The following is a 20,945-nucleotide window of genomic DNA, read 5'->3' on the forward strand; positions in this document are numbered from 1 at the left end:
CAGCCAAGCAGTTTGGGTAGGATGAAATCACAACTGGAAGAGGAGAGGAGCGGCTCCTCAGAGAGATCTCTCTGAGACTGCTGTGCTTGGCAGACCTTTGTGGAAAAGAAAGCAGAGAAGGCAGCTGTGTCTGACAGAAGTGAGTCAGAACCAGGGGGAAAATACTGCTTGCTGTGTCTGTGTGCCTGAGATCCTCCTGTAGAACTGCCCCAGGCCTGTTCTAGGATGGTGCTTCCCAAAGCCCAGACACCGAGAAATCCTACAGGATCTTCTGATCTAGCTTCAGGAAATGGAAAAGCTGTACTGGCCATTGAGAGGACTGCAGACCAGCTGCTTCTCTTTCTTTCTTGCCATCCCATACACATTTATGAGGAACAGGGTTGTGAAACCCAGATGAGGTCAAAAAGAATAAGAAGTTGGGAATGGAAAAAGCCAGCCATCAGCAGAACAGCGGCGCTGGAGGTATTTTGGTAACACAACACTCTCACTTGTGATTTCATTAGATTCTGGTTTCCATCACACGGATGTATTCTTAGCTGGCCACCTGGGTCTCCCCATCTGTGGGGGTGGAGAAGCAGAACCCTCACGCAGGGTGCAGAAGTGCAGCTCTCTGCATGACCGACCCTCAGCCCTGTGGGCTGTAATTGTGGTGACAAGCAGCTGAGAGCATCTCTCACCCTCTGCCTTCCATGCACAAGTTAATGCTAAGCAATCAGCAGCATCCACCCCTAATCATCTTAGCTCTGCCTTAGCTTGGGTGAGCTCTATGAGCATAGGACTGGGGCAGCACCACCAGCAGCCTCACTTCTAAACACGCTGGGGAGGAAGATATTGTAAGCAACAGACACACATGTGGAAGTGGGCCCTGTGCTTTCTTTAGGATCTTTGCAACAGTGTGTGCTAACCCTTGTTTGCTTACAGGCAGCATAGAGGGGAAATCACATCTTTCCACAAGAGAAAACACAGGGAGCTCCACAAGGTTTTGGTTCCTTATTGGAGTTTTCCTATGTGGGGCCTGGAAGGGCTATAAATAGGAAAGGTAAATCTGTAGTCTGGGCTTGTTTCTCTTTACATCTGAGCCCGGACCTCACTGACATCAGTGGGATTGCTCTTGGTTCGCAGTGCTTTCGTGGGAAGGGAAATCAGCACTTCAAACACAGCTAAACACCAATATGTGTTTATTTCCAGAACTGATTTCTGCTTGACAGTCCTGTGGGTGTCATTTATGCATTACCAAATTATGTAGTTAATCGGTTCTACCTCATTTTTCTTTGCTTTGTTTCCTTTCTAAACAAAATAAAATACAATAAAATAACCCACCTCCACCGACTGCAACCGCCTACAGGTAAGCTTCACTCTCATAGCTGTGTCTTTTAAATAGATCTCACATCTTTGGGCCAGAATTACAGGTCACAAGACACACATGTCATCATGACTTTGAGGATAAACAGATTCACCATACCAGAAATGTAGGTTTTGAATGCATGTTTATGGCACTTATATTAGACTACACCGTTACAGTATTATACTGCTATCTCTGAAAATCAGCCTGTAATTACCTGAAGAGCCCTTTGCAAAGCAATGCCAGCAGCTTCTTCAGCTGGGGAAGATTGTTCGACCCGGTCTGCACCATCTCCAAGTCACTGATAATGTGAACTCGCAGGTAATCCTGGATGAGTTTAAGGTGCTCATCGGAGACACTGTGAAAGAGACACACATGTCAAAAGCCAGCTCTCTGCTCCCAAATATTGGGCAGATTTATTGCTTCTTTATTAAGAAGCTCGCGCAGACAGATGGAGGCAGCTTGCATTGGATCTCAGCGTAAATACATAATGCTCTACGTTGAACCATGGGTCTCCCACCATCAGAAGGTGCTGTCACTTTCTCATCTCTGTCCTTCACCACCCTAGATTCAATCTTGCCCAATACCGACCTCCTGCACCAGGGGAGCTCTTGTGATGCCTGGCTTTGCCAGAGCCACAGGCACACCTCAGGGAGGTGAAACCAGGCTGCTGTGAGACAGGCTCACAACAACATGGGCATTGAGGGGAGATGAAGACCCCCTCCCACTTCATCACATCCTGCTTGGAAGGTTTTACTCCAAACAGTCCAGAACAATCTTAACGGGTGCTGAGACTGCAGAGCTGAGTGCTCCCCTCCTCCCTGCCCCTGCGGACTCCAGCAAGTCCAAGCAGTCTGTACGTGCTGTCCTGTGCTCTGACAAAAGCAGAAAGTCCCAGCTGGCTGCTCAGCAGATGCAATGATGCAGGCAGCTGACCAAAACTGGGTTTCTCCCAGTCATCCAGCTGCTGCTGGGCCATCACAACAGGACCGGTGCTGCCATGCACTGCAACTCAGCCTCGCACTGCCCTGCCCACAGGCATGCCCTCTCATTTATTCATTTGTTAAAACATTTTGCACATCTGACCATCAGACATCACACAGCTTCCTCTAAGGCTTCAGTGGATGCACAGCACATGGGACAATGTGAGTCAGACCTGTAGCTGGAATAAATCAGCACTGAGTACCTGGAAATCCACACACCAGCTTATGCTTTTTGAGGACTGGTTGGTGGTTCCTGATAAAATCTGTACTGTAGGCACATAGCTACGACACCAATTCTCTAAGATAAGTTCTCTACCATACAACTGTATTTTATATTCAAAACCAAAGTCTGCTGTTGATTTTAATACTTCAGCAAAGACCATAAGGTGTGGGCAACACATCACACCTCTCTGTCCTTCATTTAGTAGTACAGAGAGTAGTTTGGCTAAGTTGAATAGGTCCCCAGCAGATAGAGGCAGAGCTCAGAGCTGGATGGAGGGCTGGTTCTGCCGCCCTGTGGCTGGTCAGCCTCACCTGCTTGTGTCCTGGTACTGCAGTCTCTGGAGTAGTGTCTCAGAAAGGGAAAGCTTGTTGACATCTGCCACCCTGGAGTTTTCAGGGAGAGAAGACATGTCCTTCGTTTCGCTGCCTGGCAATGCCATGAGGATGTTGCGTGGGGGCAGGATGGGAGGCGTGGGTACCTGGTCTGCCAAAGAGAAAGGGACAGGCACAGTCACTCCAGCACAGCAATGCAACATTGTCCCCCATTCCCACCAGGAGCAGAGTCTGCACCACAGTGGCAGTCATTGCAGAAACCATCCCTTCTGAGGCCAACACCACTGAGCCACCGGGCGCTTGGTCCTCAAGCACAACCAGCACACACCATGCCTCACAGTACAACCTCACTGTCCCAGCCTCACTGTGATTGTCCCAACTGCAGAGCAACCACAAGGCTGATTAATTATTTTGAACATAATGCTTAAAGAGCACAGCTTTACCCATCCATTACCATTATCATGGAGGTGTGCTGCTGGGGCAGAATGGATGAAGGGGCAGGATGGAGTGAGCACCAGAAGCTGCTAATGGAAAGAACTGGACAGCTAAAGTAAGCAAAGACAAGTGGAGAAAATGAAATCCAATACAAAGGGGCCAAGTACTCTGCTTTGCCCTGCAGTTAATGAGTGTTAAGTGCAAAGTGTTTTCCTGCCCTCCCACATTGCTGTCATCCTGCCTGCTCAGCACACTACTCCTCCATCTCCTGGGAGAGGAGTGGGTTCCTCTCCATCTGTCCAAGCCATGGTTGTCTTTCTTTTCATGCCTACTGCTCCAGCACTTTGTTATGCCTGTCATGTGTAGCTGATTGAGTTGTGAGCTTTAGTTTGTTTATTTCCCACTGGTGGATTGTCCCATTGCTGGTTGGTGCTGACCCATTGCTCTTGTGCAGAGCTGTGACCCACAGAGCCAGCAGTGCAATGAGCAGCAGCGTGGCTGAGCCACCTGCAGACAGAGGCATCTCTGCAACTCTGTGTGTGAGATAGACTGACACCTGGGAGCCCAACGTGCTTCCAGAACGATGGCACCAAAGAGTCTTAAAACTAAAATCTGCCCATAAGCGGCCCAGCCCAAGTGCCAACATCTCTTCATCTAAAGGCTCTTAGTCTTGGCTAGGACTTCATTCCCTGCTGCTTGCCTCTCTGTATTATTTTTGCTGCAGTTCCCTCCCCCGCTCTGAGAGCAGGAGATTTAGTGCAGCTGGCCAAAAAAAAACAGGAACATCTTTCCTGAGCAGCTTTGCAAAATTTGGTTCTGTTTCTTCCTAAGATATCCAAGGCAAAAATTTCCAGCTCCAGAGAACCTTTGGTTTGTACTAACATATGCAGGCACAGCGATTTGCTTTAGTGCAGACTGCCCATCATGGGGGCTGCACAGACAGGTTTCATTGTGGTGCACATCATTTCCAGACAGACACCAGAAAGGACAGGAAGGATGGCTCTGTGGGAGATGGAGATGGCTTCCCCTGGGAGATGGAGAGCAATGACAGATCCAAGGGATGGCCTAGGAAAAATCCTAGGAGTGATCCATATATGATAGCTGGGACGATGCCCATCACACCCCTTCATTGCACATCTGCCTCCATACAAAGCAAGACCAGAGCAAGTGTCAGGCTTGGCCTCAGCCAGTGACAGTGTGTATTTCTTACCAGCATCCTCCTCTGGGTCGTCGGCAGCCTCCTCCTCCTCTCGCGGCACGGGGTATTTGAGGTGCCACACCAGCCCCATGTTCTCTTTCTTGTAAAATTCTATCAGTTCCTCCAAGTTATCAAAGTACTTCACAGGAACTCCCTCTGATGCCTGAAACAAAACACAGACGCTGCCGTGGCCTGGGATTTCCAACCACTGAAGTGCTGCTCTTCACAGGAGGAAAAGCAAAGTCTTAGGGAGAAAAAAACCCACAAGTGCTGTACCGAGAAAGGCAGCATGGCTCTCTCTGACCACAGGCTCTGCGCAGAACGACTTCTGCAGTACAGACAGAAACAGATATGCACACATGTTCCAGCCAGTGTCAGCAAAAATGGCAGCCCCCAAGGCTTAGTGAAGCCAAGTGGAAGAGCTCTCTCTCCTCATTCGGTGTGCTTGGCTCCAAAGCAGACGGAATCTTCAAAAACAAGAAGAGCTCTCCCAGATTCATTTTTGCATTCCCTCTTTACCAAGCACAGACCCCCGGACTGTGCAGCACTTTGTGGCACACAGACAGAATTCCCCTGTGAGATGGCAAGATAAACATGTCTACATCCAGATGCTGGCATCCGGTCCCTTCCAGATACAAAGGCTCAGAGCTATATTCAGGTGAAACCAGCCAGCAAGGTGCTGCCATGGCAAAATGAGCTAAGATGATTCTTTCCAATACTTGAAGGGAGAGTATAAACAGGAGGGGAAACGGCTGTTTACATGGGGATGGTTTTAAACTGAGACAGGGGAGGTTTAGGTTGGATCTTAGGAGGAAGTTTTTCACCCAGAGGGTGGTGACGCACTGAACAGGTTGCCCAAGGAGGCTGTGGATGCCCCATCCCTGCAGGCATTCAAGGCCAGGCTGGATGTGGCTCTGGGCAGCCTGGGCTNCGCACTGAACAGGTTGCCCAAGGAGGCTGTGGATGCCCCATCCCTGCAGGCATTCAAGGCCAGGCTGGATGTGGCTCTGGGCAGCCTGGGCTGCTGGTTGGTGACCCCGCACACAATAGTGGGTTGGAACTAGATGAGCATTGTGGTCTTTGCAACCCAGCCAAGCACACAGTGAGGCTCAGAATGATGCTGCACTTGCCAGCTGTATTTTAACTATGACTAAACCTGTATCTAGATCTAATCTCAAGAAAGGGATACTTGCAGAGAGCAAAGATAGGGATAGGGCCTAGACATCTTCTGAGGCAAAGTTTTAGAGCAATTACATCCATGCATCCAAAATTGCTATGAAGTGAACTACCGGCTGCAAAAACAAAGCTCTAATCCAACTCTGAACAAGCTCCTTGACCCATTGCTTGGGTTTATCCAAACTCTCAGTATCTCTTAAGTATTAAAAATAAGGGGTTAAATGGGAGAAATGTTGGCATAACTCATAAGTGAGCAGAACACAGAAAACAAAATGTCTCCAGCGAGTCCTGGCAACAACAGCAGCATTTCTTTTCAGTTCTTCCCAAAGAGAAAAATTTCAGACCAGAAATTAGGACGAAGTTTTCAATGCAGAGCCATGTCTGAAGTGCCCTCAAAGCCTGTCATCAAAACACCTCTCTTTTCTAACTACACCTGCATGCCTCTAAAGGCACAGCAAGAAGCATTTCCATAACAAATAACACGTGATGCCTGAGAGCTGTGCAGGCACAGCTCCCTGCTCTGTCTCCCGGGTGCTCCTGCAGTTATTAAGATGTATTATTCTTGTTAGCTAGACAATTCAGCATTAAGGTGGCACACAGGCAAACACTGGATTATGTCTTGGTTTTGCCTTGAGCTACCCTAGAGGGCACCTGGAAAAAGGCACGAGGTCCTTCATAGCCTAAAGCACATGGAGAGCAAAGAGGAGAGACAGGGTTTGCCATCTGCATCTCTGCAGGAGGAAAGCTTTGCTGTCTGAGCTCTCCCCCACCTCTCAAACTCCTGCAGCCCACCCCTGCTCCTCCTCTTTCCAAACTTGTCTTCACACTCCTCCTACTCTTTCCAAAGACCTTACTGCATGCCTGCTTCCCAAGGTGGATGGGGAGAGCATCCCTATCCTACACCACCATGTCCCTCCTGCCCCAGCACTGCTGAGGGTGCCTGCAAGGCACAGCATGCCCTGCACAGCTCTCTCCAGGCCAAAGGCAAGGGAGAGAAAAGGCTGAATTCACACTTTTTGCTGCTGAGGACAGTTCAGCCTCTGAAACCATCCTGGTCACTGTGGTAACCAGAAACAGCAGCATTTTTTGTATGGCCTCCTTCCTCTAACACACTGCACTGCACTCCAGGAGCAGACCAATGCCTGTGGTCCAGCACAGGTTCCCCAGGCAGGCCACAAACCCCAGGGACACACATGCAGAGGGGCTCCCCCTCATTTCTGGCCACTCTGGCAAGCTCCAGCACCCACCATGAACACTAACCCTGCCAACTCCTTTCACAGGGAGTACAGGGACCCGTGCCACACCAGCCCTGCTCCAAGCTGCACCCCAAAGGGTGGCAAGCTCCAGTGCTGGCTGCAGTGACAGCCCTTCCCCAAGCACTCAAAGCAAAAGGGACCTACTCTCCACTGCACACAGTAAAGATAAAGGACAGCACTTTGTGTTATGGTGCTGCTCAGCAGGGAGCTGAACGTGCATCCCGAGCGGCTGCGCAGACAGCAAGAGCTGCAACAGGAAACGGAACAGTGGGTCAGGGGCTGTGGCCAAGAGCAGGGGGAAGGATGAGGAGGCCTCGAACTCCTTCAGCTCCCTCTCAGTGTGGGGGAACTCCAGGGCCCTCCCCGACACCGGGAGAGCAACAGCGGCTGCACAGCCTTGTTGTGCATCGCAGGAATCTGAGAGCAAAGATCACTGGATTGTTTTCACCCCTTTTCTTTTGTATTATAATTGTTATTATTTGCAAAGATCTCAATAGAGGAAGCACGCGGGAAGGGCTGTGCCCCTCTGGCACAGGAGTGCCCAACAACCCCCTCTGCCTGTTGCTTGTTCTGTGAAAGGAGCCTACCCAAAGGCCAGTCAGACCATTTCCACTGCCAGTGAGCAAAGCAAAGAGCAGCACACAGGACATGAGCTTTCCTCAGGCTTGAGTTTGCAGATGAGGTTCACAGGTTAGGGAGGAAAGCAGTGGTGGGCAGTACAGCATCAGCACTGAGTTGGTCAGCATCTCATAGAGAGCATAAGTGAAAACCAGACCAATTGTGCACTCCGAATAAACTTTCTCCAGACAGGAAGACAGCAGCAAGGCAAAATGGAGCCATAACTCCATGCAAACCTGCTCTCCTGTTTGAGATGGGGAGCAGAGGCAGAACAGGGCAATGCAAGCCAACCAAGCAGGATGGGGCAGCACAGAACAAGCTGGAGCCACCCAAGCAGCACCCAACAATGAAATCCACTTCCTGCCCTCCCCCCCCGCCTCCATTTAGCAAGTAACTATTTCCTCTGGGTTATCACAGGATAGATCTTGTTTTAATTGCAGAGCGAATTGTTTCAAGTCATTAGAAATGTGGATGGTGAGTGTCATCTCCACAGCAACACACCACAACCCCAGGAGCTCACGCAGCTCCCAGGACACAGCAGCAGAGCTCTGCTCCATGGCACCGTGCTCTGCAGTGATGCCTGCAAGCACCTCCGCTCTGCATGGATGGTAGCCACAACATATGGAAAGGAAGCACCGAGAGAGCATATGCAACATAGAGAACAGCCTGTAAAACAGAACTGCACAAAGGAATCTGGATAACAGCGAGTCAGGGGCTGCGCAGCAATTTTATAGCGAGGAGCTGCATCAGAAAGAGCCTATGTCTTTCTGAGATCTATTAATGGGGCTGTCATATGAGAGCCAGGAAGAAGCTGTCTTGCTGTAACTTATCTGGGCTGCTGCACTCAGCCTGGGCGCCATTTTTTAAGGAGCATGTAAAAATACCAGGCAGAGTCCCCAGGAGAAATGACAAAGAGCTGGAAAATGTGATTTACAAGCAAAGCTCAAAAGACCCTTTGCTACCTTTGTAGCCTCACTATGCACGCCCTCTAGTAGTTTAATGTCCTATGGCTAAAGCCTTTAATTGCTGCTCTCTGGTTACACCTTCTGGCCCCTTTCCATTTACCTAAATGTTCTGACAGCTCTCATTACAGCTCATCATCTTTTCTTCTTTTATACCTGGTGTAAAAAGACCAACAGGGCCCAGCTGAAATCTGCTCTTCTTCATTATCTCCAAGCCATGTCACCTGGCCAACAGAACACCCTGACAACACCGTGCCCCAGGGATGGAGACGCAGCTCTGGGTATAGAACTTCAGGAGAAGCTGCAAGTGGACTATGAAGGCAAAGTGAAAACAGACTGAAAAGACGTGAAGCCTAAATGAAGGCGGGCGAGGAAGTGGTTAAGTTGGGGCTCATTACAACAACCGTATAAATAGATGGCACAGGAAGTCTGGGGCCCTCAGAAGGAAGAGGAAGTGTTTTCCTTTCCTGAGCCAAGGCACAAGGAGGAACTAGGAAACTGGTCATCTGCTTGCATTGCTTAAGTCCAGTCCTTTCTAACAAAGTGCCTTATGCCAGGTACTTAAACCCATCTACAGGCACTGCAGTAAGTTATGAAGTTTTGAGTTATAAAATGGTTGCGACACCCACGAAGTGAAGTGGAAGCAGAAAATCAGGTCGCTCCTACTTGGCTGCTAAATGCAGGCAGAAGTTTTTTTTTTTCCCTTTTCCATTTGAAAAAATATATTTTCATAGGTTTCCTGTTTCAGCAAACAGTTGTCATGGACTACCTGCTAGCTAGGAAGCCTGCAGGGCATCTTTACGTTTCCTTTTGGCTCTCAGGGAGAGGTTTGGTTATTGTACCAGAGATGAAAAATAGCTGCTTACATCAAAGAAAGGCTGTGCCATAGAGAGATGTGGTCGTGGCCATGGTGCTGATGGGTCAGTGAATGGACTGGATGATCTTAGGGCAGAAGGGAAAAGATAAGGGCAGGAAGCTGAGTAACACTGGAGAGAACTGGAGATGAACAGTCCCTGTCTCCCCTGAGATAGCCTTCTATCTGCAGACAGCCTGACCCCCATGTTTGGCTTTGCTCGCTCACGTTGCTTTTGTTACAGTGGCCTCTTACATTTGGGTGAAAACACAGAAATCAGAAAAATTGTGGTGAAGTGAGCTTCAGAAGTTCTGAAAAGGGAGAATATTGCTGGAAGGAAAGGAGGAATTGCAGTTTACTAAGAGCTACGCATTACTCCCAGATTGTGCTCCTGGCTGAAACGTTGCAAACAAAAACCCCTTAAGTTAAAAAGAGAACATAAAAAAGAAAATTGCTGCTTTGTCAATCCTATAATAGCCCTTCTGTTCCTAAAATGAAACAGAAAGATATCATTGCATATTGCCTCTACCATGGGCTCCACCTCTTTATACATAGCACCAACTTAAGAGATGCTGCACATGAATGACTGGCTCTGCATCTCAATTCCTAATTGGAACATCTTCTTTCTCACTCTTTCATACTAGGGCACGCAGAACACCTGCTAAAGCTCTGCACCTCTTTCCTTGCTCACTTGAAACAAGAGCATGAAATATGAACCCTCTCAATGCCAGCATTCTTCCCTCTATTGCTAAGTGGAAACATACAACGATTTCAGATACAGAGCAAATCTAGTTTAAAACCTGAGCTCTTTCCTAATCCAATTCTGGACACAATAGCTATCATTTTTTTCCCGACTATAATTTCACAGCAAAAAAACTTGGGATAATCTTTCCACTCTGCTCATGCTGTGTTAACTGTTCAATACTTTCTACGTAAGGAACCTGAGCCCAGTTTGAGTTAACCTTAAAAAGATCCTGTCATATCTGCCACCTCCCATCTCCTCCGGCCCTGCAAGAGTTTTCATCTGCGTGATTCCACCCAGGCTTCGTTCTGGCAGCCCAACAATCGGCCACGTTCACAGGTAGAAAAATGCTCTTGTGGAGGAATTGGGACGTTTGCAAATGGAAAGAACCTGCTGAAGAGAAAGGAGTTTTCAGCAAAGCACCAACTCTGCATCCTAAAGAAAAACGCATTTCAAGTTCTAGAAAGTAAAAGGCATACAGAAGTTACCTTGAACCGCCACGATCCCACACTCAAATCCTGTTTCCATTCTGCTATGGCACTCCACAGTTCACACATGAAGCACAGTAATTGTCGAGCACTTAACTAAAATATTTAGGTACAACCTTTTCAGAACACCAAGTGGTTCATAGAGTGGTTTGGGTTGGAAGGGACCTTTAAGATCACCTCATCCCAACCCTGTGCTACAGGCAGTGACACCTCCCATAGCCCAGGCTGCTCACAGCCCCATCCAGCCTGGGCTAGTTATAAAGTGCACCAGCATCACATACACGAGGCGGTCCTTCATTCTAAATAACACATCCAAACTTTTATCAACGCAGCATATTATGATCCAGCTTTTAACAAGATACCCCACCTGAGCAACTGAAGCTTTCATAATTCCTCTGTGTTAGAGCAAGGAAGATTTACAACAACAGCAAGCAAACTGTATGGCTCCACGATGGAATAGGAGGGGCTGGCATCAAATTTAGCTACAGGGTGCAAGTCTGCAGAGCCATGGGGATTCAAAGCAATTTTTAGCACTTCTGAAAGTGCGTGGGTAGAATTTAAGCAAAGGTTTTGGAGTACACAACTTCTGTGTCATTTGAACACCAGCTTGGTGCTTCTTGGTTTTCTACTGAAAAGCATCAGCTCCCTGAATCAAATGAAAACTTCCATCTTTGGCACTTCAATAACTATCTTGGCCCTAGTGGTTAACAAAAGAAGCCTAAAAACACAGGTTCTCAAGAGTCAGCGAGGCAAACAGGCAACAAATTTAACAACCGTCATTTCCAAAGGCAGCTCCCAACTTCTGTTCAGTTTTTCCCCCACTGGAAGGCAGCCTCCTGTTGTCTTCTGTACCGAATGGATCCCAGTTTCAACAGTCATCAAGCACTAAATATGACTGATCTATGTAAAATATCCAGTGGAAAATTAAAAGTAACACTAGAAAAGTCATTTACTCATGCTTCCCCACTAAAGCAAGCTTTGTAGGCACAACATGCATATAATACAGCTGCATTCTCCATGTTATACTGTATCACTTTCTGGGATTGCGTAACAAAAAACCATACAGTGATGCACAGATAAGCATGAGCATCTTAGTGTGACTATTTCCTGTCTTCTGCCAGCAAAATTTCTCAGGCTTTTAGCTACAGCAATTGTTTTCTAATGTTAGAATCAATCATAGAATCACCAAGGTTGGAAAAGACCTAAAAGATCATCCAGTCCAACCATTCACCTATTACCAATAGCTCCCACTAAACCATGTCCCTCAGTACAACATCCAGTCTTTCCTCAAACACCCCCAGGGTTGGTGACTCCACCACCTCCCTGGGCAGTCCATTCCAGTGCCTGACCACCCCTTCTGAGAAGTAATACTTCCTAATGTCCAGCTTGAATCTCCCCTGCCATAGTTTGAAACCATTCCCTCTGGTCCTATCACTATGTTGTGACATTTGAGCTGACCACTCACTCTTTATTTCAATGGATGACCCCTGGTTTCATTTACTTACTGTATGAGTAAGACCAAACTCATTAGCACGTTCACAGAACAACACTGCAGCAAAACTGCTTAGCAAGTTTACAGGTGACACCAAGCTGAGCAGTTGGCACTACAGAAGAGATGCCATGCAAAGGGACGCAGCAAGCTTGAGAAATGGACCCACATGAACACAATGAGGTGCAACAAGGCCAAGTGCAATGAGTGCTGAACTTACGTGGGGGCACCCAGCCAATGGCAAGGGCTGGGAGTGGCTGAGCCTTAAGGACCTTTCCAACCCAACCATCCTGTGATTCTACGAAGCTAACCTTAAGAAGAACTCTCATTTAACAAAACCCATCACAAAACTAAATGCAAACAAGAACTCCTCAAACCTTCCCCTTTTATGCTCTCCCTAAACAGTATCTCTGAAATAAAACTGGTTGTGAAGCTGATTTTTTTTTTTTTTAAGCTCTGTTCCCTGGAATTGGACACAAGCCAGTGTTTCTATTTCTGCATGCGCAAGGATGTGGCACACAACGAAGATGAACTTCTGGAAAGGTTATGCAATGCCTTTGTGAAAACCAGCACTTTCTCTGCATACAGCTCGACTGCATTCAGTCGCCAAGCACACCTTCTATTGATTATATCAGGTCACTACAATCCTGCCAAGATCGGAGCATGAAGCCTAATCCAGAGTTACCTGGGAATTTTAATTCAGGCTCAGCCTGTGGACACAGAGCACTGCCAGACCATGGCCAGCTTGGCTGTGCTTTGTCTATAAGGCTTTCCAATCCCAGCTTCGTTGGGCATTTCTTTAGCATACTGGAAAAGGAAAGCTTTAGAAGAATGGAACCAGAAGAAGGGAACTGATTTTGACTTTCAGTGGAGAACCAAGATGGAAAACTGTCAGAAGTGATGACCTGAAGACAAAAATTGGACACCTTCTTATAGTTCTCACTCAATTACCACCCTTCCTTTCAAATGTGCTCACAGAAGTGGTTCATTTGGGATGAGAACATCTACAGGGGTGGGCACAATTTCCTACAGAGGGTTTGATGCTGGAGAAGGTTTCTGTGACACTGGAGATGAACCATTGCTCCCAACCCCCAGCCAAAGTCTTGGGCCCATTTTTGTGCCAGCAGCAAACTCAAACACTCGTGTTTGTGCACTTGCGTGTTCACAGCAGGACCTGAAAGATCTCATGGGGCAGCAAACAGCTGCTGGGTGCGCAGTTGTGGGTGTCCAAAGACTTTTGAAAGGAACACAAGGTGAAACAATTACTCTTTTTAAACAAGAACTGCTGAACTGATTGCTCTTTTATAGATCTAATCTTTACCTTCCAAATCTTAAAATATTTTGCAGCCATATTTTCAGGAAACTGGAAACACTCTGAAAGGATTCAAACTCAACAAAAGCTGGATATGGTTTGTTTGTATGAAGAATTTTGTATACTGAGGGATTCAGCAGCAGGAATGTGCTTGTTTCAGGAAATACCTGGCGTTTTCTTATTAAATCTGCTTCTTTCTGTGTTGGTTTGGTTTTGTTTAAGCCTGCAAAATACATTATATTTATTCCTACCTCAGATGCAACGGCAGAAAGAACATTTTCCTTGTATAAACAGATTTGGATACACTGCAGTGACAAAGCGCACAGATTCTGCTAAGCCCTGACTGCCAATTAATTTCAGTCCCGCGTTTCAAGAGTGGAAAGAGTTCTACAGATTGATCTAAAATCAACATTGGAAGACATTCAAATTGGAATTGTACCATTTTCAGCAATAAAATACAGCTTCACATAATTAAATTACGTATTTGAGCATGATAGAAATGTGTTTCCCTATGTTTCAAGGGATCTTGTTATTAATTATTCTCTGGTTGTCCACTTGTCCCTCATTTCTATGCAAGAAAAGCCATCATCCTAATTACAGCTCCGCATTTCAGTGCCAACAGAGTTCTGCAGAAGCAGTAAGCTTTCTGTGTAATCCGTGATCTCGCCCAAGTAATTCAGGTAAACTCAGTTCCATTTTCAGCATTAATTTTGCTTAAAGTACATTGATGGCACTTGCAGCCTCTCACCATTCTCTACTGAAACACTCCATCCAAACACTGTTCCATCCTTCAAGCAATGCTGCTTCTCCCATCCCCTGACTTGCAGTGGTGCAGGTGCAGCTGTCCCGCTATGGTCCCCTGGGATGCATAGTACCATAGAACCACGAGGTTGGAAAGGACCTATAAGATCATCTAGTCCAACCATGCAGAACACCAGCCCACAGCCACACAGCCCTGCCCACCAGCACACACCTGCCTGGAGGAGGCGGCTGTGGGATCCTGGTGGGATGCTTGGTCACCTCCTGTCTTTCAATTGAATCAGGAGGGATTCAGCAGTACCCAATGCTTCTCAGCTGCAAGCAGACAGTGGATGTCTTAATGTCTCCATGCTTCCTGCAAGGCAGACTTGTGCCTGCCCTGTCCTCAGTGGAGCCCATAAGGCTTTGACATCAAGTTGAGTAGGTATAAAGCGAGGCCTTGAATGTAATACAGAACCATAGAAACACAGAATGGTTGGTCTGGAAGGAACCCCAAATAACCCCCAGCCCTAACCCTTGCCATTGCTCCCTGAAGCTCAGGCTGCCTATCCAGCCTGGCCCTGAGCACCTCCAGGGATGTGCTCTTCTCTGGGCAGCAGTGCCAGGGCTTCAACACACTCTGAGTAAAGAATTTCTTCCTCACATCTAATCTAAATCTCCAGCTTAAAGCCGTTTCCCATCCTATCACTATCAAACCATGTAAGAAGTCAGTCTTCCTCTTGCTTATAAGCTCCCCTCAAGTATTGGGAAGAATACATACATTGCACAGCTGGCAGCATAATCTCTAAGGGGTTGCAGAGTCGAGAAGGTGTTCCCATCACCCAAAGGATCACGCTTTGCATTATCTCCCACTCAAACCAGCTCAAGTGCAGTTTCCAAGTAGACGGGCTTTGATCAGATACAGACAGATGAACAAACTCTAAAGCAAACCACAAAATCCTTACCACAGAAAACCCTCTCTTGGCCTCAGCTGTCACAGCAGCACACCAATTTACAGCACGGTATCAAAGAAAGGGACAAAAACCCCAAAAACTTTGCCCCTCTCTGCAAGGGGCCCGCAAGGAAGTAGGTGCTGCATGTGCCACGACAGCCACAAACTGCTTCTGACGTTGGTGACAACAGCGGTGACACCAGGAACTGACCTCAGCTTGTGCTCTTATCAGATTGTGCTGGCAGGATGGGCAGCTGTGTGAATGTCTGCTGACAGGGAACAGGTTGGTGTGCCGGATGGAGCTTTTACACCGAGCTCCACCCTGCAGGACTCATACACTGAAACCAGGACAAATTTCCCCCCAGAGGCCGGGGCAGCCCTGCAGACGGTGATGCAGACCAGCAGCCCTCTCACTGCATGGCCTGTGCCTGTCTCAGGCAGAGGACACTGGCCTTTCAGACACATTAAAGCCTCCCCAAAACGTGTTTCTAGAGGTGGGTTGGAGGGGAAGCCCTTTATCAGCGCTCCTGCTTTCTGGGAGCCCACGCTGTAAGGACAGGAGTAACCTGCAGCTCCAGCGTCAGTTGTGCAGTGAGTCACCAGCACTGGACTGCCTCACACTGCTTGCACTGCACTGCTGGTTTCCTGTTGTACGCAGCCTTCTGGCAGAGCTGAGAACATTACCAGCAAGGAGGGGAAAAAAGAAAAGAAAGAAAGAAAAAAGAAAGCTCAATGATCACTAGGTGTAAAACTGCTGCCAGAGCACCTATCGATCTCACTGAAGTCAGCAAAAACTACAAGCAAATAGGGTCAGGTCCTCCCTTTGCAGCAAGCAGCAAGTCTAAGTGTGGCATAGAAAATCTCTGCGGCAATGGTGATTTCCAGTACAGATGTGCACAGAACACTAAGCTGGCACCAGTGCAATGAACACCTCCTCATTTACACTCAAAGCAGAGTGCAGGGAGATGACAGCAGAGCACTGCCAGGGAGCTGGGAAGCTACTGCGCTCTGGGAAGGTGAAGTGGAAAGAAAGAGACAGGCAGTGACCTTCAAAACAGAAGGGTTTTCCATACTGTCATACAGTCTATTGCACAGTGTGAGAAGACAGCGGCTTGCCATGACTCCTTCCAACATCAAAGTATTCCATGGAAATTGCCAAGCCTTGAGGCTGGCAAACAGAAAGAAAAAAGAAGGGGACCAGAGCTGCTCCTTTAGCCAGCAGGCTGCTCTCCTGCCTTAGCAGGGTGTCTCTGCACCCCAGAGGTTCTTCCCAAAGATGGGCAGGGAGCAGCTATGCTAACCCAGGGGCAGCAGGTTGCCACCCTGACATCCCTGCCCCCAGGCTGCTGTGCTACTGTATGGCTTCTGCTGCCTTCCTGTTTGTGGTGTGGTGAGACACTGCAGGCTACCAGATAGATCTTGATGACTAATTGTTCTCAGGCTGGGACAAAGATCTCTATTCGCTGTAACAGATCCTCTGTTGCAAGGATTTCTGTCCTGCCTCCCCTTCTTCCTTAAGTAAGTTTGCATTGGCAGGATGCAGGTTGGATTCATCCAAGCCGTGGATCTGTGCCTACCTTTGGATGTCTCAGGTAATGGAAGGGAAACTCAGCAGCCCCAGACAAAGAGGAGGGGGGACAAAAACTCAATGACTGTAACCACTACAATGTGGTACAGATATGGCAGGCAAGAGAGGTTCCAACCCTGGCCATACTGACTGCTGTATGGCTGTCACAATGCAGAAAGCCAATGGCAAATCACAAAATGCATGTCACAAAATGCTGGAGAGATGTATGCAAATATTTTTTTCACCAGTTTGAATGCAAAACCACGCACCTCTGAATGCAAAAATCTGCACCGCCCCTTCTGCCACCTGTACTGCAAAGTTAATTCAGCCACACAAACAATAGAATGGAGCATCATTACACTGGTGCCAGACCAGGTTCTCATTAAGCAAACTGGAATCTATTCACCAGTACCCAGAAAACGCGAAATAACTTGCAGCATCAAAGAGGAAAAAGCCCCACATCACAGAGTAGCAGAGGGAGAGCTGTCATGTCATCAGTGCTGCATGTGTAGCTGGGATTTTACACATCTCAACCTGCTTTCAGCATGAAAAACGACCAACAGACACCGCCTGGATGCAGACAGGAAGGAGCTTCAGGAAAGAGCACTGTGCAAGCAAAAGAGGTCACACTGCACAGTCAGAGCCCCTGCTTGGAGCCAGGCTGACCTCGGGATTTAGTACTGCAACCCTCCTGTGCCTTTCTTTATTATTATTTTAAGCCCAGAAAAGGGAAGAATCTACTGATTGTTGAGCCTACGTGCTACCTGGTCTAGTTCAATAGATTGCATTTTAATGGGCTTTTTGCAGCATGTTAAACTCTCCCTATTTGGCAGCTTTCACATCCTCACACAGGAGAACCGCTCTTCCAAAATATGGCTCTTTAATACGCACAAAACAGTTTTTTACCTCTTACAGGACTCAACAGACAAGTAAGGAAAGCTGTCTGGCCCAACAATGCACCAAGAAAAGCAGCCAACAACATGAGATCTGGAAGCTTCAATTACAACCCAAGTCTCTCTCTTGCAGAAGCAGCCAGACCCCCCATGCTGTTTCTTCCAAACATGAGTTAACAATTCCCTTTCTTTAGCCCACCCCTGATGTTTAACCTAGAGCCCCCGGTAAGCCCACAATCAGACCAAAAGTGCCGAGATTGTATCAATCAGTTTGATTGCATTTCTGATAGACCACATTAAAAAATCCAGTGGATTTCAAAAGGTTTCACTCAGAAAGACCCAACGGGGGCTAATATTGCTGAATCCACTGGCAGTCCAATAACCACTTCCCAGAAATGATGAGGATACAATTAATTGCAAACAATACCCTCCAAAGAACTGGGATGAGGAATTGCATGCAAAGGGGAGAGCCTGAGCTGACCGACAGCAGTTTGATTCAACCTGATTTTGTGCAAAGTCACGTTTGGTGCTCAGCAGCAGCAGCAGGATGAAACCACACCTTCAGCTCATTCATAAGTCTTGACCAGCACTTGAGCTGCCCATTGCTACAGCAGAATGAAACACTGATTTCTCAGGGCTGCAGGACTTTTGAACCATCACAGGTCCACCCTGAATAACAATGGTGCAAATGGGTATTTCCATTTCATTCCCTACAAAATCTATGCCTACTTCTGAGGGTTGTAAGAGGCCATAGCCACCCCTCAGTGTTTCATGGTCTGGATTGAGAAAACAAGGCCTGAGAGGTGATAAGGAAGAGAAAGTGGCTCGTTTGCAATCCTACAACAGAACAGGAATAAAATGAAGATGTGAAACTCCTGCCCTCAGTCCTGGTACCTTCTGTATCCTGAGGCTACAACTCAGCTTGCACTTTCTGAATGTAAGTAAACTGTGCAGTGATTCTGGGGTGAAAAGATCCACAATGCACTGACCAAAAGCCAACTGCATGGGAAAAGGTATGCCCTAAAGGGAGGTTTTCAGTTACATGGACTGGAGACCAGCACTGTGCTGGCATGGGGCACTAGTTTCACACCCTATGTTCTACTCTCCCAGCATTAGAACCATTGTGAAAGCACACAGCAAGTAACACTAAGTGCATCTTTGTGGGACTGAATGATTCACTGCGTGGCTTACCTGGACAATCAGCTTCTTTTCTTTATCAGGCAGAATTCGGTAGGTATAAACACAGTTCCGATACCTGGAACAGATCAGAGATGCTGTTAGACTGCCTGCAGAGGGAATGAATTGCACCATAGCACCCCTCCCCATGAGAGGAGATATGGCAAGGTCCCTGGACACATAGATACCTCCATGCATAAACATGGGCTTAAAACATTTCTCTTCATTTCCCTCAAGCCTCCAAAGTAACATCAGCTACAACTATTGTTTTGTCCCGGTTACGTTCAATTAGATTTTTATTTAAGGGAGGACAGAAGAGGCTTTTGCCCACATCAGTGTGCAAGAGTCCAAGGGCAAGGAAGGAAAGCCTCAGCTGCGCTGCAGTGTGGTAAGCATGACCTTCCTCGGCAGCTGCTGAGCTCTAGGGAGCTTACATAGGAAACACTGGCTGAAAAATAGACTTTAACCTTTTCTCCAGTGTGAACAAGATTGTTCAAACCCTTCAAGTTACCTGCAAAGCATTCTGTTAAATACACACGATATGGCTTTAAGCCAGTGAAAGATGCTAGTTTCAACCCTTCCTCTCATAGGAAAACCTGGAATCCATTATCAGAGCCTCCTTGCCTCCATCAGAGCCACTGCATTACCCTCAGGATCACTGTGAAATGTGGGCTGAGGTCACTGTGAGCTTATTCATCATGCACTTTCCAGTATCATTCCAGGCAGGAGAGAGAAAGAGAAACCACCAGGACTGCAGGGAGTCACAAAAAGCAACTGGAAATGAATTCACAAATCAGAGCTGACTTTTCTTGGGTGTTTGGAGGATTTACTCCTGCATCCATATGAACTTCTTTCTAATGGCATCAATGGCCAAGCACACAGAATTGCCCACAGAGCTTCAGTAAGCAGTGCAATCCCATGCCATAAGCATCCACTCATCCACAGCTGAGGAGCTGCTGTACCAGGGGGCTGGGAGAAGCCATGGTTACAATCCTGAGCACCTTCAGACTGCCACAACTCTGCTCATTTCACTGAGCCCAGAGCAGACAGAATCAGAGGAGGGTATGCCTCCAGGAAGGGTATAGGTTTGGGTTTTATCTGCCAATGCAGTTCTCTTACACCATTTCCTCCTTCTGATACGCAAACAGGGCTAAGCAGAACTGCTCATGCAGCTGATGAGAGAAAACTTTTGTGAGTGGAGATTATGGAACTGATAAACAAAGCAGCTTAATGGCGCTTGTGTCAGAGAAGGACCCTCCATGAAAGTTCCCATTGCACAGGGTCTTATGATGCTGGCATAACACTTGCCAAGAGATGCAGCTGAAGTAGTGGAAAAGCAAGCCAAGAGCTGCTGGGTAAGATAGGATCAAGGAGGAGCACTTTATAGGATCAAGCATGGGGCCCCTCCAGCAGCCCCCTAGCTTAGTGAACATGGGTGGAGAAGGCTGTGGTGTGTACCTCATTCTCAACCCTCAGCATCACAACTGCCAGGCTGCATGGCCCCAATCGCTCTCACATTCCAGGTCCTCCCTACAAACTGGCTATGAGTTCAGAATTGCCCTACTGCTGCTGAGCCTGGCTGTGTGTATGTGTGTGTGGGGGTAAATACATCATCTACCTGAGCTTAAACACATCCCCAAGTACTTTCTGATGTGTTTGCTCCCTCAGACAGCTAGCAGAAGAAAGGGTGTGCTTTCCATTTCCTCTCCTACTGACCCTCATGCACAGGTGATGATGTGCATACTGGAAGCACACCGAGATCCTAATCACAATGAAGTCTGCCTGAGCATCCTATGAGACATGTCATCCCCTCAAGGTGCAGGAAATGGTACCTCGAAGGAACAGTCCTGGAGGAACCCAAACCTGCACCTAAAGCTGCGAGCTCTTCTCTGGAAGCACCACTGCTCCTGCATTCCCTTGGGCTGAGTTAGCCCATGAGTTGCCAAGACTAACAGCCCCGGCTCAGAGAAAAGAGGAGGAAAGTGCCTTTGCTTCTTGCCTTTTATGGGGCAGTGTGACCAGCAGAGAGAGGAGGGAGGACATCAGAGTTGGAGGAGGAGCGTTCCCTGCTCTCTGCTGAGCTCAGTGCTGCTGCTGTCAGTTTTAGGTTTTTTTTACCCCTTCCTACTGGTCCACATATACACAGCGACTTTCTACATTTAGTGACAGCCTCCTGCAGCCACTCCACCCCTTCCTCTCACCTTGTCTCC

General features: G+C 47.7%; 1 protein-coding gene across 1 annotated transcript in view; it reads right to left on the bottom strand.

Moving 5' to 3' along the window:
• INPP5D (inositol polyphosphate-5-phosphatase D) overlaps positions 1-20,945 on the bottom strand; it is a 43,316-nt gene that overhangs the window by 20,511 nt on the left and 1,860 nt on the right. Inside the window, exons 2-5 of the mRNA XM_032446452.1 lie at positions 18,751-18,814; positions 4,526-4,676; positions 2,860-3,031; positions 1,560-1,700 (exon numbers count right to left, since the gene is read on the bottom strand). Coding sequence (XP_032302343.1) covers positions 1,560-1,700; positions 2,860-3,031; positions 4,526-4,676; positions 18,751-18,814 — 528 coding nt within the window. The remainder of the gene's footprint in view (positions 1-1,559; positions 1,701-2,859; positions 3,032-4,525; positions 4,677-18,750; positions 18,815-20,945) is intronic.

This window comes from Coturnix japonica, chromosome 9 (genome assembly GCF_001577835.2).
Source record: "Coturnix japonica isolate 7356 chromosome 9, Coturnix japonica 2.1, whole genome shotgun sequence".
Taxonomy (NCBI): domain Eukaryota; kingdom Metazoa; phylum Chordata; class Aves; order Galliformes; family Phasianidae; genus Coturnix; species Coturnix japonica.